This window comes from Vidua chalybeata, chromosome 4 (assembly GCF_026979565.1).
Source record: "Vidua chalybeata isolate OUT-0048 chromosome 4, bVidCha1 merged haplotype, whole genome shotgun sequence".
NCBI lineage: Eukaryota > Metazoa > Chordata > Aves > Passeriformes > Viduidae > Vidua > Vidua chalybeata.
This window is the reverse complement of record NC_071533.1, coordinates 46890880-46907309: the sequence shown is the minus strand read 5'-3', so window position 1 is coordinate 46907309 and position 16430 is coordinate 46890880. Positions and strand designations below refer to the sequence as shown.

General features: G+C 37.7%; 1 protein-coding gene across 12 annotated transcripts in view; it reads right to left on the bottom strand.

Moving 5' to 3' along the window:
* The window catches only part of FRYL (FRY like transcription coactivator), a 167807-nt gene that overhangs the window by 134360 nt on the left and 17017 nt on the right, over positions 1–16430 (bottom strand). For 8 of the 12 annotated variants that reach the window (XM_053941927.1, XM_053941930.1, XM_053941928.1 and 5 more), the window contains exon 1: positions 860–1134. In XM_053941927.1, the coding sequence (XP_053797902.1) occupies positions 860–1034 (175 nt within the window). In that variant the 5' untranslated portion in view covers positions 1035–1134. Of the gene's footprint in view, positions 1–859; positions 1135–15125; positions 15327–16430 lie in introns of those variants that run through there. The other 4 variants (XM_053941934.1, XM_053941937.1, XM_053941935.1 and 1 more) reach the window with 1 other exon arrangement.

Sequence of the window (16430 nt, the reverse complement as noted above, 5' to 3'; positions counted from 1 at the left end):
CCAACCACACAGTGAAGGGCAAAACCTGCATCTGACAGCCAGCAGAATCCAAGACCATAAAGGCTCAAGACTGCACTATTTTAGCTGCAGGCAAAAAGAAAAAAAAAAGTAAAACTGAATTTTCCATTACCACTCAGCTGTACTATCTGAAAAAGGAACATGAACTAATTCTACTTTTTATTAGCACAACACACTAATAATATTTAGCCAAAATATTATATAATATTTAGCCAAAAAAAAAATTAAAAAAGAAATCATATAAGCAACCTGACCCATGGTTCTTGAGGTTAAAAATTCTCTACACAGTATCCATAATCTTACTTGACTTATTTATATAATATGTTTACTAAAAATGAGCAATCTTCGAAACACTAAAAAAGTGAAACACCCACTGTTATGAGACAAAAAAAACTCTTAAAAGGAAAGCCTTTGAAAACTTAGGGGATCAAAAAAACAAGGAGAGAAAAGATGACACAAAACTCACATCTTGCACTGCAGTCACAGAGCTCTGTAGCACACTTTTCTCTAGACAACTTAGTGCCTAATTTTAAGTACATTACAGTTTAAAAACTTAAACTTATTCTTATCCCAGAAAGAGGAGAGGAAAAAGCCACGCAGGCATGCAAAGACAAGAAGAAATCCTGAAATTAGAAATCCTGAAAAATTGCTTCCATATAGGTCACTAACAAGTGACAATGCATCAGTGATAAAATAGTTCTAAAGCTCAAGACACCATAGTCATAGGAACTCTGATAAAAAGGTCTTTTATAATCAAATTTGTCAATTTAACAAAATAACCATGATCTGAAGAAAGAGCTTAGCAATCAGTTTCCACCAGGTTGATGACATGGATACATACAGTAATCAGGATGTAAAACATGTGTCTCCTCGTCTTCATCTATTGTCTGTCCTAATGAAAACAGTCTGACCCGTCTCATCTTCAGCAGCCTTGGAGAGCTTTCACGGGCTGTACTCCCAACATCCAGAACATCTCCAGAAGCAGCAGTGGGAACAATTTTTTTCAGGAATTCCATTTTTACATGCCCTCTGTGTTCTCAGCAGTTATGCTCCACTTCACAGAGCGTGGCTCCCACATTAACTTCCTTGAGCACAGAGGTGGACTTCTTCTGGTGATGTTATGTTAAACCTGGGTGGTGCCAACAGCAGCGTCAGCTGCCAGCCAGCTGCTCCAAGGCAGATTCTAAAGACATTTAACTGTGCGGGCTGATAAGAAAACCAAACACCACCAAGCCTATATATTAACCCACGCAGGCCGAACTCTGCACGCCAAGGAGACACTATTTAGCACTGCAAAAGTTTTAAGCCCTAAGAAAATTTGCAACACATTTGCAAACTCGTATCTGACAGAGTTCAATAGCTCTTCATTTTCATGAAGTGCACAGAGAGAGTTCCTCTGTATTTGAAAGATAACACCATTCAGAAAGTCTAGGTGCTTTGTTTTTAAAGCTGGTGTATAACATCACCAATCACATTCTCACATAGTTTTAGCCACTAACTACAAAAATACTAACTTTTATTATATTTATGTTCTGTTTTGCAGGGACTCTGGTGCTATTTTTGCCACTTAAAATATTTGCACCACCTTCAAGAAAACTACAAGTACAGAAATAACCTGTCTCTTGTCCAAACATCCACTTTATCCCTAAGGCTACTTCTCCATACATGCCTGGTTTAGCTGAATTTTTTGGTTTTATTTTGGGAAGTTTAAATGTTGTTTTATATTTAGCTTAAAGAAGCCAGAAAGATGACTTGCATTTGGAGCAGAAAGTTCAAGGACAAAACAAATAAAATATCATAGCAGAAGAATGTTCCTTAGGGCTTTCTACAATTAGGAATACATATCATTGTTCGATTTAAAGTATTCTTTTATTTACTACACTTAGAGTGGAGATAGACACACACTGTACTAGGCAATATTCCTATCTCATTTACCACCAAAGACTGTACACACTGCTCAGAGGAAATACACTAAATACTCCAAACATCTCAGTGGCAGCCTGCATGATTCTGTTATTTTTATGAAGGCAGCACAGTGTCCAAGACATTGCTGAATGCATGCAACACAATTACCTGAACTACACATGAAGCATAGCACACTTCTGTACATTCCTCAAAAGAAGGTATTTAATCTGAAATTCACTACTGTTTAGCTCTTAAAAAGAAAGTCTATGAAAGGTATGTAGCATAACATGTTTTAGGTCTCAGAGTTTCAGTTACAGGCTGACAAGGGGCTGCTCAACTGGATTAAGTTGTCAGTCTTACTCAACTGCCATGTATGTTGTTCAGAATGCCACAACTTGAAAAAGTTGGTACAAGTTCATTAAAGCTGCCACCTAAGATATTTTTCCAAGATCTTTATAGATTGGAAATGTCGTTTCTATTCAATTCTGCATTAAAATCCCCAGATATCCTGGTTAGTCCAAATTCTCCTTGTAAATGAATACAAACATCTACACAATTTTTCCTTATAAATTAATACAAAATTCTGACCTTCTCATAAGAGACATATTGCAAGAATACCACTTCCTGCAGGGAGATCAAGCAGAAAAGTCTCCCTAAAATGATTTAATTCACAGTATTTTATCCACAATACAAAAAAAAAAAATTACAGAGAAGTGGGTTTACGCATTTTCAGAACAATAATAAAGATACCACAAAGACAATTTGTGATTACAATAGATCATGAGTCATTACAAGCTCAAGCCTTCATTTATTCCTAATAGCATTACTTTCTATAGAATTACTTTTCTTCTCCTTGAAATCTTGCCACAAACCTACTTTGCAGCTCCTAGCATTTGGGAGCAAGAGAGAAATTCAGATGCTTCCATGAGACTAAGAATGCTTCCAACCATCCACCTGCCAAACTGCCATTTGCAGATGGGGCAACCAGATATTTCACTTTATACCTATCTTAAACACCCTCTGAAAGGCTCAAACCAGGTATCAAAGTACTCTTAACCACGACTTTTATTATGTGTGTGGACTCAGGGTGGAGTCGACATGTGAAATTCAAGTACCTAGTGTGCCACTTAATGTTAAGTGCACAAGGTGTGACATTTTACACATGTGGCACACGTGAGTTAATCATGAATTTAAAAAACAATTAGGTATTGAAGCTATACTTTTTGTAAAATTAGAAAATGACAGCCTTTCAAGAAATAGGACACACAAAACACAAGAAATAAAAACGACCCTCCATACCATATGAGCATATTTCAGGATTAAACCTGATAAACTAATAAAGCTTATAAAAACAGATGTATCAAAAAGCTTTTGACTGATTTTTCCTTCAGTGTGGCTTTTGATTCTTAAGAAAAGAACATCGAGAAGCTTTCTACAGAAGATAGCAGGGGATACATACGTGTATATTTATATATGTATATGGATGGCTGCAGGTTAACTCCAGGATTGCCATACTTCACTACATGCTATGAAAACAGTCTTTTATAAAAAATGAGGGCAAGATCCAAGGTTTATGTTTTTGCCTTGGTATGTAATTTCACGTACACTCCTCCCTCACATTTGTTCTTACCATTTTCTTAAACAGTACAATGTACAACTGTGGGTTCTATACAACCTAAGCGAGTTTTACAGATTATCTGTCAGTGTAAAACATACCAGAAGTCTTACAATCGTTATACCTAAATTCATGTTTAAACAAAAGTAAAACAAGCAATAATTTTTTTATTCAATAAATTTTAGCAGAATAAGAATAATAAGAATTTTTAATTCTTATTCTGGAACATCTAAACAAAAAGATAAAAAAATAGAAGATTTGCTCTTATAACTGTTATATGCATTACAGCAAGTTCTTTGATGTCTTTTCACGCATATTCCACTTTTGTTACACTCAAAGGATGACTCTGATATTGCACTGAAGTGCCTGCTGAAGTCATTCAGGCTTCCCTGCCACACTTCTTGATGTTTGTAGCACAAGCTGGCAAGATAACATCTGAGCTCTGCACCTCTCACTAACAGGAATCCACATTAGCAGAACTTTGCATCAGAAGGGATTGCAAACAGATCATGAAACTTGAAGAAGTATAATAGTGGGAGACCCAGTGAATGATCAGAGCACAACAGCACTTCTCAGAGCACTGTCTCCTTGGATTAGACCCTTCAGAACACAAATAGCCAAGCTGTTTGGCAGGGGTGCATAGACAGCCACATAGGTGGGAATTCCATTGAAGCAGGTGAACCTGCTGATGGAGGAACATCCCAAGAATGAGAAATACTGGAAAAACAAAACACAGTCAATGAAAGAAAGATCTATGTGAGGGAAAATTACTTGCAAGTAACTTGAATTCACATGTGCAGAGAATTCCTAGAATTATCAATAATAATAGTAAAAGACAATTATAAACCAGACAAGATACTGGGAAGTACGGTTTTGGAAGACCGCCTAGAGGCCCTACAGCCTACCACAAACAACACATCATTTGACAGGTCTCTTCCCAAGCAAGAGTGCATTGCAAACCTGCAGCTTTGTAACAAGAAATGTTTCCAGAACTACCCCACTGTGCCAGCCCAGCCCTACCTGCTGTGGGAGAGGGGGCAGAGGTTTCTTTTATATTTATGCGTAAGACGGCGAAGGGTGCTGGAGGGCGGGGGAAGCGCGGTGCCGCCGGTCTCACCGGGATCCCGCACGGCGCGGTGCGGGAACACCGCAGCTCTCCAGGGGAGCCCCGCGCCCCCATCCCGCAGGGCTTTGCCCGCAGCGCCCCCCCGCGGCCTGAGGCCGCACTGCGCCCCCTCCGCCTGGCCCCGAGCTGCCGGCCCTCACAGCGCGGCCCTCACAGCGCGCTGGTTTTAACCCGTCGGTGCCGCACACACCGCTCTGGCACAGGAAAGCCGAGAGCTGCGCCCGATTTCACGGGCCCTCGCAGAAGGCAACAAGTTCAGGGGAGCTTGCTTAGCGCGGTGGGAACATGTGCAAAATACAGCCATATTAAGGAAACTCCCTGTCCGCCCATCCGGAAGCCACTCTGCCAGCCGCCCTGGCACCGCCTGAGCTGGGATTAAGGCCCCTCCGCAGCTGCACACCCCACACTCACAGTCAGACGAGGTTTCCCTGTAGGCTCTATCCCAGGGTTCCCACAGCAGAGTTTCAGATGTCCAGATCCTTAAAATAATTTAATCATGGTGCAATAATTTAATCACAAATTAACAAAATAACAGCTGGAGCCTCAGAGGAGGGACCCTGAGCAAAGGAACCCCTGGGCGCTTATACCTTCACAGGCATGGGATGCCTCACAGGGATGCCTGGGGTCTTCCAGCCGAGTCCTCAGCAGCCGTGTCTCTAAGTGTCCCGGCCCCTGGCTGGCACCACAGGTCCCCGTGCCCTTCCTTGTGCAAAGGGTCGCCAACTCACGTTCTCTTGTCTCAGGCTCCTGGCTCCGCAGAGCTCAGCCTGGAGCTGCACACCGAGCCACATATGAGGAACATATTCCTCAACAGCCATGCTGGCAATATGGCCATTGGTACAACCACGCTGGCAAAGGACACAGCTGGAGGCATTCCTGTGCCAGCAAAGTGAAGTTCACACTGCAAACGTTCATGGTTTAAAGGTCTTTTCCAACCTAAACAATTCTATGATCTTCCCTTTATGTAAACACTGCTATGGAGTGGGTACATCTATTGGCACACAGATCCTGTGCTTTCTCCCAGCTTTTCAGCAACAGGACAACGTTAACTGGACAGGACGACGTGTTTGGGATACAGAGTAGATGGGGTCGACTGATGAGGCGATTAAAAAATGGTTTCTTGCAAAATCAGTCTCATGGAAGGGTGAGACTGTAAGTTTGTTACATCCAATACCATCACATCAGAAGCAGTTTTAATTCTAGTTACAATGTCTTTTATGTATTTCTTATCCAGTCAACTACTTCCACAAAGCTCGCTAGCATCTTCATAAACCAATCGTTAATTGTTTTACATGATTCTGCCACAATGCGGCTCTTTTTATCCAATCATATAACTCTACAGTAACTTATTGCTGTATCTTCTACTTTTTACCAACTCTGTAACAAGTTCTAGTACTAGACTTTAAAATTTTCAACTATCTTGCTTAGCATATTTATTTGCTTACGTGAGGCATATTTCTACTTGCTTGAAACATATTTCTGCTTAAACTTCTTAAACTACAAATCTTTATTCTTACTTTGTGTCTGTTTCACTTTTCTGTTCTAAACCTTCAAGCTTTCTCCAAGGTCTTAGGTCAAACATTGTATCCATCTCTATCTCTGAACTTGTATGCTCCAGGCCTTGTGAGCTCTCTGTGCCTGTATTTCCCAGAATGACACACCAAAAAAAGAAAAACAAAACTAAAAGAAAAAAAAAACAACCCACCAACATTCCCCTGCAAAAAAACTCTATACCCCACCAAAACAAGAACCTATAAAGCAAAACTATCCTTCCTGATGGGACACTGGTACTGGAGGCATCACCAAAGGAATTTCAACAGGAAAGACCCAGCAGGATAAGAAAGGGTTGCAAGTTTTGCCTTTTGAAAGAGTGAGCGGGCCAAGTGATGCAAAGTGGTCTCTATGTGTTTGCAGGTCTTCAAGATGCATTAACATTCCTTGAGATTAAGGGTGTTAGCTATGCATCCCATACTGAACATAGCATATAAAACATCCTGAACACAGCAGTGTGCACCAAATACACATGACCATTTTCACCAACTTCCTCATTTCAACCTGACATCACTGTTTCATGTGGAAGCAAATCCTCTAAGAAAATAGACTGACTACAAGAAGACCCAAATACTTAGGAGAAAACCCAAATACATGAAGTTTCTTCTTGATGTTTAGAAGAGAAGACAAATTTGTAAGACTATTTGTAATAGTTTGCCTTATCCCAATGAAAAGAATCTACTCTTAAAAAAAAAAAAAGTTACGATATAAGATACACAATTGAAAGCAGAATAAAGCAGTACAGCTACAAATCAGAGTCCCGCCTACAGGTATAAATTAACACACAGGCATTAAACTCATGAGAGGTAGTGGGCACTGGACATCCACGTTATACCTGCTAGGCAAATAGTAAGACACCCAATTTCACACAAAAGCCTGCATGGGTAGGGAAGACAAACCCTGTTTCTTCCTCTGTATATGCTGCATTTTTTTAAAATGGCAAGCCTTTTTGCTTTAGAACTACAACTGTCACATAGCTTTGAACAAAGAACATAGCCTAGAAAACATGCATGGGGAGAAAACAGTGTATCTATCTTATTGTGGTGTCATCTTTTGGCAGTTTGCACTAACCACTTTTAAGGACCTAACATATTTAAAGGAATCAACTTGCCATGTCTATTTCAAACTTTAAAAATATATTTAAGAAGCCATCCTTCATATAACTTACACTTAATTTTACAGTTAATTCCTAAGCTACTTGGCATTAATAGTTTCCTTGGTTCTGTTCAACTAATGCAATTTCACAGAAAAAAACCCAACCAGGGGACAAATCAATGTACAATTTTTCAATACACTCTCTCTATACCAGCAGAAAATTGTTGCTGCTATTATTTTGCATACAAAATACTTTAAAATTAAGCCATTTAACCTTTCTATAGTTTTGGCTTACTGCTTTTTTTAAATGTACAAATGTGAATCGTTTCAGTTATCTCCACACTTTTCTTAGACACACCTAGCTATTTCCTGAGAAATGAAAGAAACAAACAACAGTCAGTTTCTGGTAAAGTTTCACTTTTCTTTCAATCACTTAGGCTGTATTTATTTCTTTTAAATGGGGCTGGAGAGCCTTTCCGAGCAAGTTGTGGGGCTTTTTCTTTGGAAGGTTGCAAATTTCCGGGAATGATTTGGGGGGGGGGGGGGGGGTGTTTCAGAGTTTGGCTTTGATTATCTAGCATTAGAATGAAAAAAAAAATAGAAATATCTGTCAAAATATATCCATCAGCAGTTGAACATAAAACGGTTATATTCACTGACTGAATACTGTATTATTCTTTTTAACAGAAAAGTCCCCAAATTTTTAGCATTTATGTATTACGTTTTAACTGTTCTTATCTTGAGGTCACATGCAAGAACACAATGCTTTCCTGAACTCATTAGGAGTTCCTGAGAAGATCAAGGTATTGTCTACCCCACAGCTTCTACAATCCTCAGTCGGGCTTCCTGTTGCTAACCTCTTGCTTGTTCCAAGTACTGATATATTGCACAAGATCTTCCAAACCATGCTGCATAACCTGAACCATACCCATTTCCATGCAAGTAGAAACAGCAAGAGAAGACATTGTTATGCAATTCCATAGCAATAGAAGTGGCCAGATCTTTTTTCTTATAAAGTAATTGAAGTGAATAATGACAATCTTGATGTTGATATCTCTACATAAAGGACATTACAATAAGCAACATTTTAAAACCAAAGGTTCGCTGCCAGAACAACAATGGCAACACTGCTGTGAAAATGGATCTCTAAGGAATTGAGACCTGAAAACTTCTACCAAAAGCTTTTTAAGTGCTTTACAGAAAAAGAAGAGCTGCCAATTGTTAATGTATAGATCAGCCCGAACAGACAGTAAGTGATAACCAGAGACCAAGCACACATGTATTTCCAGAATTACTCAAGAACAGTGAGTCAACATGTATTTCTTAAGCAAACATTTGGGCTATTTAGTTGATGATTTTTACAGCCATTGTCACAGTCTCTCTTAAAGAGTTTCTCTAGCACTACATAAAAGTACACATCTGTAGAATTTTTTCATGTTTGAATGGCTAACTTTTAAAATCATGTCAAAAGCATAAAAGCCAAGCAGCAAGGGAATCTATATTCCACTGTTCAAAAATAACCATCATTCCAATCCCAAAACTACATACAGCACACTTATCTTGTTTCCCTTACCAAGCTTAACCTAATTGTAGTTTATTGTTTAAAATTTTACACAAGGCAGGCACATTTAAAATGCTACTGACTTGGGGGAACTATCATTATCCTTTTTTCACTGTGACTTTTCTCCATAGCTTCTATTACTTAAAAAAATAAAACAAACATGGTTAGTGAGTTCATAGGATAAGCTCCGTTTGCAATAGCTATGAAAAAGCTCTCAATGCCTACATTAAATACAGGTTCTGTCTTGGTTTACATAGCATTCATCCAGCTCATCTATTTTAGTTCTTCTCTTCCAAAATTAACTGGGTTCTTGCAACATGGCCACAGAAAGCTTAATCTACATGGCAAAATAGAAAGTAGAAACTAATATTCAACCTACTTGAAAGAAAACCCATCCCACCTGGATGGCTGCATTCACAAGTCCATTCATGTGCATTGACATGTCTCTACTAATTTAGGCTCTGTTACACAGACCATAATACTAAAACTCTGAAACACGATATATATTGTATGAATATAACATATGTATCAGGATGAGTATTTAATAGGTTTCCTTTTGGTGTTGTCTCAGCAACTGGGCTGGACTGTGAATGGGAACATCTGGGGTCCTGTCTTAAGGAGGAGGAAAAAAATAAGTAACAACCAAAACACCAGATACTGCAGGGAATGCTCCCAGTAGAATTCCACATGGGCCTATGGGCAACATGTAGCTTTAAATACATAAACACTTGCAAAATGTCATTCAAGTTTAACATAAAACAAGAAAAGAGGCAGAGAATTTGCACTTTTAGAATTTCTATAAAGGAAAAACAGTGGATATAGTTTAGGTCTGGTGAGGTTTTGGTTTCAGGACTTTGAGCACAGGAGAGGAAATTCTAACTTTCAGTGTTAGATGTTAGATGAAACCTGATTTCCTATTTGGAAACATACAACATACTTGGATGAAATAGTAGTCCAACTAAGGTACTAAATTAAAGTTCAAAAATGTTTCTATGAAGAAGGGGAGAAAAAACCCCTAAGTTTGAAACCAAACAGTTTTTTATTATTAGCAAATAACTAAACACAGTCACTAAATGCACTGCTATAATAACTAATTGTCAGTATATCACAGTTGCTAAGTAAACAAACACATGAAGATGAAGGAACTAAACAAAAAAAATGTTGAGCCACCCAAGAGACAACATCAATTTCTTCCCTATATGGAACATTTATGTAATTATGCACAACCATGCACGTTTGTTTGCTAAATATAGTAAAGCTTATAAATTGAAGAGCGGTAAACAAGATCACCATAAAAAATAAAATAAAAAACCCAGAAGCAATACACAGCACACTGACTTTGCAACTTCAGAAGGACAGTGAACAAACTGCTTAAAAGACAGCAATCAAGGCAAAGCTACTTTTCCTACACAACAGCTCTGCTGCTCAGGCATTCTGTCACCTGGGGGCAACAGCAAAGCTCAAAAGGCACTTCCATGTATCAACAGTTCTACCCAAGTACCAAACCTTAAGGTAGATCTATGGAACAGACAGATTATGAGTGGTAAATTGTAAAGTACAGACTAAGACTAAAGAGTGGTGGCATACTTTTTACTCACACATACCATCAGATTAAAAGGATTATTCTAATTTCTAATGCCACAAGAAACATATACAAGATTAGCATGTATTGTAAAAGATTTATTAAAGATTTATTAATATTATTTATTAAATTGCTGTATTACCTATCTGAAGGAGAGGTTAAGCCTGTTCCTGTTAGAAGCAGTAAGGAAAAAAAATCATCTGCCTTTGAAGAGGAGAGAGAGGAAACTGAAATTTAAGGACCTGGCTGAACATGATCACCAAGGATGAGAAGGGAATTCTTTTATTTAAAGAAAAGAAGTGATGCTCCAGTCATCTGATGAGAACAGAAAGACTAAAGAAAGAACACCTGAGTGCTTTCTTCAGTTGTGACTTTTAATAATAAAAGACCAGTAATTGTAATAGTGAAACACAGGAATAGTGGAACACACTTTTCCAAAAATTTTCACAAACTGGAATTACTTCTTCCTCTTAGAGGAAATGTGAAAGAGGTGTGACAACTGTCATTTTGTCCATGCTAGGATTACCTTTCATCACTCACACAGAAGTGCCAATGAAATGTGGTTAAAATTAAGAATAGGAGCTAAGTACACGTGAAAGGGAGAAAGCTCCTTTTCTCACACAACCTTGTTATTCCTTCTTTAATTTCTGTACGTTTTAGACTGAATCCTTGTATTCTTTAAGGAGTTGCCCGAATTGAAGAACAGTTCTGCATCAGCAGTGAGGTTTGCTGCACTTCATCATCCATTTCTGAGCCAGAGCATTACTGAGGAGGAACTAACCATAGCAGAAACAAGAACTTCATGACCAGTGGTGCGCTGGACATGGAAATTGCCCTGGGCCAAGGGAGGCAAGATGTATAAAGCCCTGATGAGCAGGGGCACAAGGGAGGGCAACTCAGAGTTTCCACAGGAAAGTTCTGCAGCTACATAGGAGGTATCAGAAGCAGCTACATCACTTGTGCTTCACCCAAACCTATGAAAACAATATCATTTTTCTTATCTTTGACATACTTGTTTTGTTTAAAGACATACAGTATTTTCATTAGCTGCTAACCAAGGAATAAGCATTTTCCAGTTCCTTAAAGATTTCTGGTTTCCATTCCATTATATATCATAGATTCAAACTGTAATATGGAATCTTTACTGTAACTTGTACAGTTACTCTACACCTTAATGTAGAAGTTACTGTTACTTTTAAATTAAGCACCTCTCCAAGTGAATTCCTTTCAAGCAGTTACTGGCTGCAAATGGAGAACAGCAGCATCTCCACAACCAATATATAACAGCTGCCTGACCAAAAAAGCTTAAAAAAAAAGGGTTGAAGATATATATGGATACAGATAGTTGTATATATGTGTGTATATATACATACTAAAAAAGGGCTGTAATAGTGCAATTTTAAGCAACAGCAAAATTAGTTAGCATACAGAGTTCTTCTCCACAATCTTCCTGCTGATGCATAATGAGACTGCTAAAAGAAATTCACCACAGGTCTAGCCCCTTTGAAGGCTAAATATATTTCATTTTAGGTGTTAGAAAACACCTATAGAGAGTGCCTTGTATATTACGCTCAATATACAGATTACATTTTTTAAAATGTGGTCAAAAGGAAAAAAATCACACTAAAATTTATTGTTCATTATCAAGATACACAGCTGTTCTTCATGCCAGAAAACAAGTTTTAAAAAAAAGTGTTACAAAATGTTGAAAACAGAAAATTTATGAATGTTGAATGCTACCTAAAAAGGAAAACCAACAAATAAAAACAAAGCACAAAGTCCACAGAATCCCAGGGAAAGTTAAGTCCTACCAGAGAGATTCAACATTTTTTCCCCTCTCATCTGACAGACACTTTCCCATTTCACAGATTAAGCAGCTCTTCTGTGTCCCTGTTAGCATTTCCATCTTCTGGGGTTTGTTTGGTAGATGTGCCTCAGATGTTCCACATTATTTGAACAACACGAGGCATCGAGTGTGAGGCATTCTGCAAGTCACTTGTCATTACAATTAGGTATGGTCTACAAAGCTCTTCAGCAGAAACATACCTCTCTAGTCAGGCATCAGAGCGAGAACAAATGTTCAAATGAAGCAGGAGGCAAGGGGGAAGCCCACAAAAAGCCTTATTAAACATCAGTGTGGCCCACTGAGCTATATCTTAATAGAAACTCTGTGATAACAAAATAACTTAAATTTTCTGTTTATTTTTCCACTATCCACTTTGGAATTTATATTGACAGAACTAATGAAACTGCTGAGCAGAGTATCAAGTGAGTAACAAGTACTCCTTTAATCCTAAATTATTATTTAAGGAGAAGAAAAAAAAAGGAACAAGAATTTTTTTTAAATAAAATACATTTAAAAAACCACTACACTTTTCTCCTCATGATAATCATTTATTAATTATGCTGGAAAAGAAATTAACCAAACTTAGGTGCTACACTTGCAAAAATGCTTGTCAAGTATTAACAGGCACATTAAATACGTTGTATACTGCTCAAGAATTGCTTTTACAGAAATAGGTTTCTCAGCATAACTGGTGCTCCAGACAATTTTACAGAGAAGTCATGTGAGCTTTTCAAGTCCTGACTGGACAAAGCCCTGAGCTACAAGGTTGATCAGGAAACTGATTCCAGGGAGTAAATTAGCAACACGGAAGAAGAATGGCAACAGGCACACTTTTCCATCTATATTATTTTTCCTTATCACACATATTTTTTAAGGAAAGCACTTGCATAAAACTCTCTCTGCATTCTCCAACAGGAAAATAGACCCTGAAAGACCACGTCTACCTAAAGTGAAAAACAAAAAGAAGCCCAGACACAACACATTTACTGCCTATACAAAACACAGTAGGTTTTTAATACAGAAGACAATAGATACAAAATCTTGGACCCAGTGCTAAGAATATTTGTTTTAAACCTGATTTGTTAAAAACCTGATTGCTTTTTAAACATCTCACCGCAAGTATAAAAAGCACAATAATTACTGAAAAGTATTCTAAAAACTAGATCAGTACTGAACAGTCTTGTTCCCAATAAAGAAAAACTACACAATCCAAACCTGAACATTTGAAATTTGTAATTGGAACACATTTTCTATGTAAACATAAAGGAATGTAGAAACATACATAAACACTAAAAATTTTTAAAATTAGATAAAACTAAAGTTTTTCTAACCAGGATAAGCATGGACAGAAGAAAAACTTACAGTAAAATATTACACTAATGTTCTCAAACCCTCTGCCTCCATTTTTCTACTTCATTTAAAAGACCGATTTGGAGTTCCTACTCTAATGTTCAAAGATGTACTTGCCTTCCTTGAACAATAGCAAGATATGGTCTTTAAGGTAAGCTTCTGCAGCAACAAATTTATTATACTTTGAGAGAAAGAACACATCAGTACAAAAATAATTACGGTATAAAATTCTAACAAAAGACAGTTGAGCAGGTCAGCATGTTACATCACAGGAAATAAAAAACAGTAACAGAAGCAAACATGGGTACGTGATATAATGGAGATGTTCCAAAGGCAGATCTTATCATGCATCCAAATTCTATTTTTTTGTATACTTCTCCTTCACAGAATATATAGAACAATACAAAATAAAGGAAAGTGAGAGCTATGACAAAATATTATATAACATATAATATTCTAATTATTAATGAAATTAGTTAATAATAAAACATAAAATATTCTATTACATTCTACAAAGTACTATAGAATACATAAATAGTAAAACTGTCTTGAATACAAAAGTCCACGTAGCAAATAGCATATCAATAACAGCACTTCAATATTTTCGTCCTGTCACACCAATGTACCCTCTGCTCTCAAAGGCCAAAAGAAAGCATGGTCTATCAGTTTTACTACTTAACTATAGAAAAGCAGTATGCTATATTATTTTTGAAGGACAAAAAATAATAGATGTCGTTCGGATATATAATAGAATAATAGATGTTGTTCGGATCTATCCATGCTCATTTCAGCTCAGAAGCGCTTTAGTGACAATAGCTGCCCTGTACTTGACATCAATGCCTATCTATTTCCGACTGGTAAAATCCTTACATGCAAAGCAGCAAAGGAAAGAGCATCTGTGTACGTCACTGACTTAGGAATGAGAACTCTGACTACGGAACTAGAGGTCCCTTCCAACCCAAAGCTTCCCACGAGTCCGTGCCGGCCCTTGCCAATGGACTGCAGTGCCGAGCTTCACCCACAAGGGGGCAGAGTGCAGGCGCCCGCCCGCACATCCCAAAGGCGGGAGGGCTCTGTTCCCACCAACTCCGATTCCCACGGAGCACTGACGCTCGTGAAAGACAACTTGAGCGAACTGCTGAACTTTCAGAAATTGCACAAAAGCAATGTACAATTCGAGAACTATTAAAAGCACAGAAACCACATCTGGCTTCGGAAGTCCCTAAGACGCAGATGACAGGGAGGGTATTTGCCCTGCTCCCAACCTCTTCCTTAGACATTCACTTTTGGCCGTGATCAGTTACAATGCTGTATTAAAACACACGTTCTTGTTGGATTTAACACAGTACAGACAGTCTTCTAGTCAGACAACTGAGAGGTAGCAGCTCAAGGTGTGTTAACAGCATAATATAGACAAGCAAAACAGAAAGCGACAGATGAAAATCTATTTATGACACTACTGTGAGAAAACCTTACCACTTAGAAGCCATTGTTAACCACTGATGAGAGCTATCACTCTTAGGATGGATCCATCAAGACATTTTCCCCATGAGTCCAACGTTGTGCTTCAAGATGTAAGAGTAGACAAAGATGTAAACAGCTTCAAGTTGGCTGGTATGTAGCCAAAAATTGGAGAAAGATCTCCAAACACAGTACAGACAAATGAAATACAGAGCTCTGAAAAAGAAACAAGAAAAAAATCAAACCTTAGACATTTAACAGAGATGTCAACAATTTCCCAATGCTTTAGAATTCTAAATTTATCATTTAAAAACTATAATAATCTATTTGTTACATTTGTCTTCAAAATTGCTGTTCTGGTCAGAAGCTAATTATTCTTAACGATTTTTCCCCATGAAAGAGAAAAATTAAAACTGACACCAAAATAACATCTGGTTTCCCACACTCAGCATATTCTGCATGCATCCATTCCTTATGAAAGGTTTTAATTGCACTTTAGTTACAAACATATTTTTATTAATCATATCTAACCACTCTAAAATGCAAGCAATTCTGAATCAATTTTTTCATATTATTCCTTTTATTAATTTCTTTTCTGATTTTTTGGTTTTTTTTTTTCATCTGCTCAGTTAGCAGGAGGATGTGGTCAGAAAAAGAAACAAAACAATACTTTAGAGCTGGGTCTTCCTAACAAAGTCTTGAGAACTTCTGCAGATTCCTTCACAATAGAAGTTTGTATGCAGCTGACATACTTGCCACAACTTGCCTAAGCAGCAGATTCTTTTTTTCTTCTATAGTGCCAAACTACAGTAAAAGAAAGCACTTTAGTGTATTTCATTTTACCCTGAAGGCAGATCAAGCACTTTCAACTGCTTTTAACAACTCAAGTCTCATCATGCAGTAGCAGTCCACCACTCCGGAACATCTAGTTTATATGGGGAAGTTTTTTCTTCTTTTAAAAATTCATAGCTTGAAAAATTCCAGGAATTTTAAAATTCCATAGCTTGGAAATTTTCCAGGAAAAATTTGTAAAAAGCCCTGTATATCTAACATGATTTTCAGTGCTCTGATGCAGCACAAATGCAGCCGTTACCTTTAAGGATGTGTGAACTATTCAATCATCATCAATTCTTTTATATACAATTTGTTCCACTTCTTAATTAGTGTTTCCAAAAATACAAAAGAGAGACCCATATAAGTGCAATCTAAAAGTAAAAAGCCACATCCTGAAGATTTTAAGATGTAAAAGACAGCTTAAAAGTGGGACTGTGAGACAAGCAAGAAAATTAGATAAACTTTTGCAAATAGGAAACAACCTGA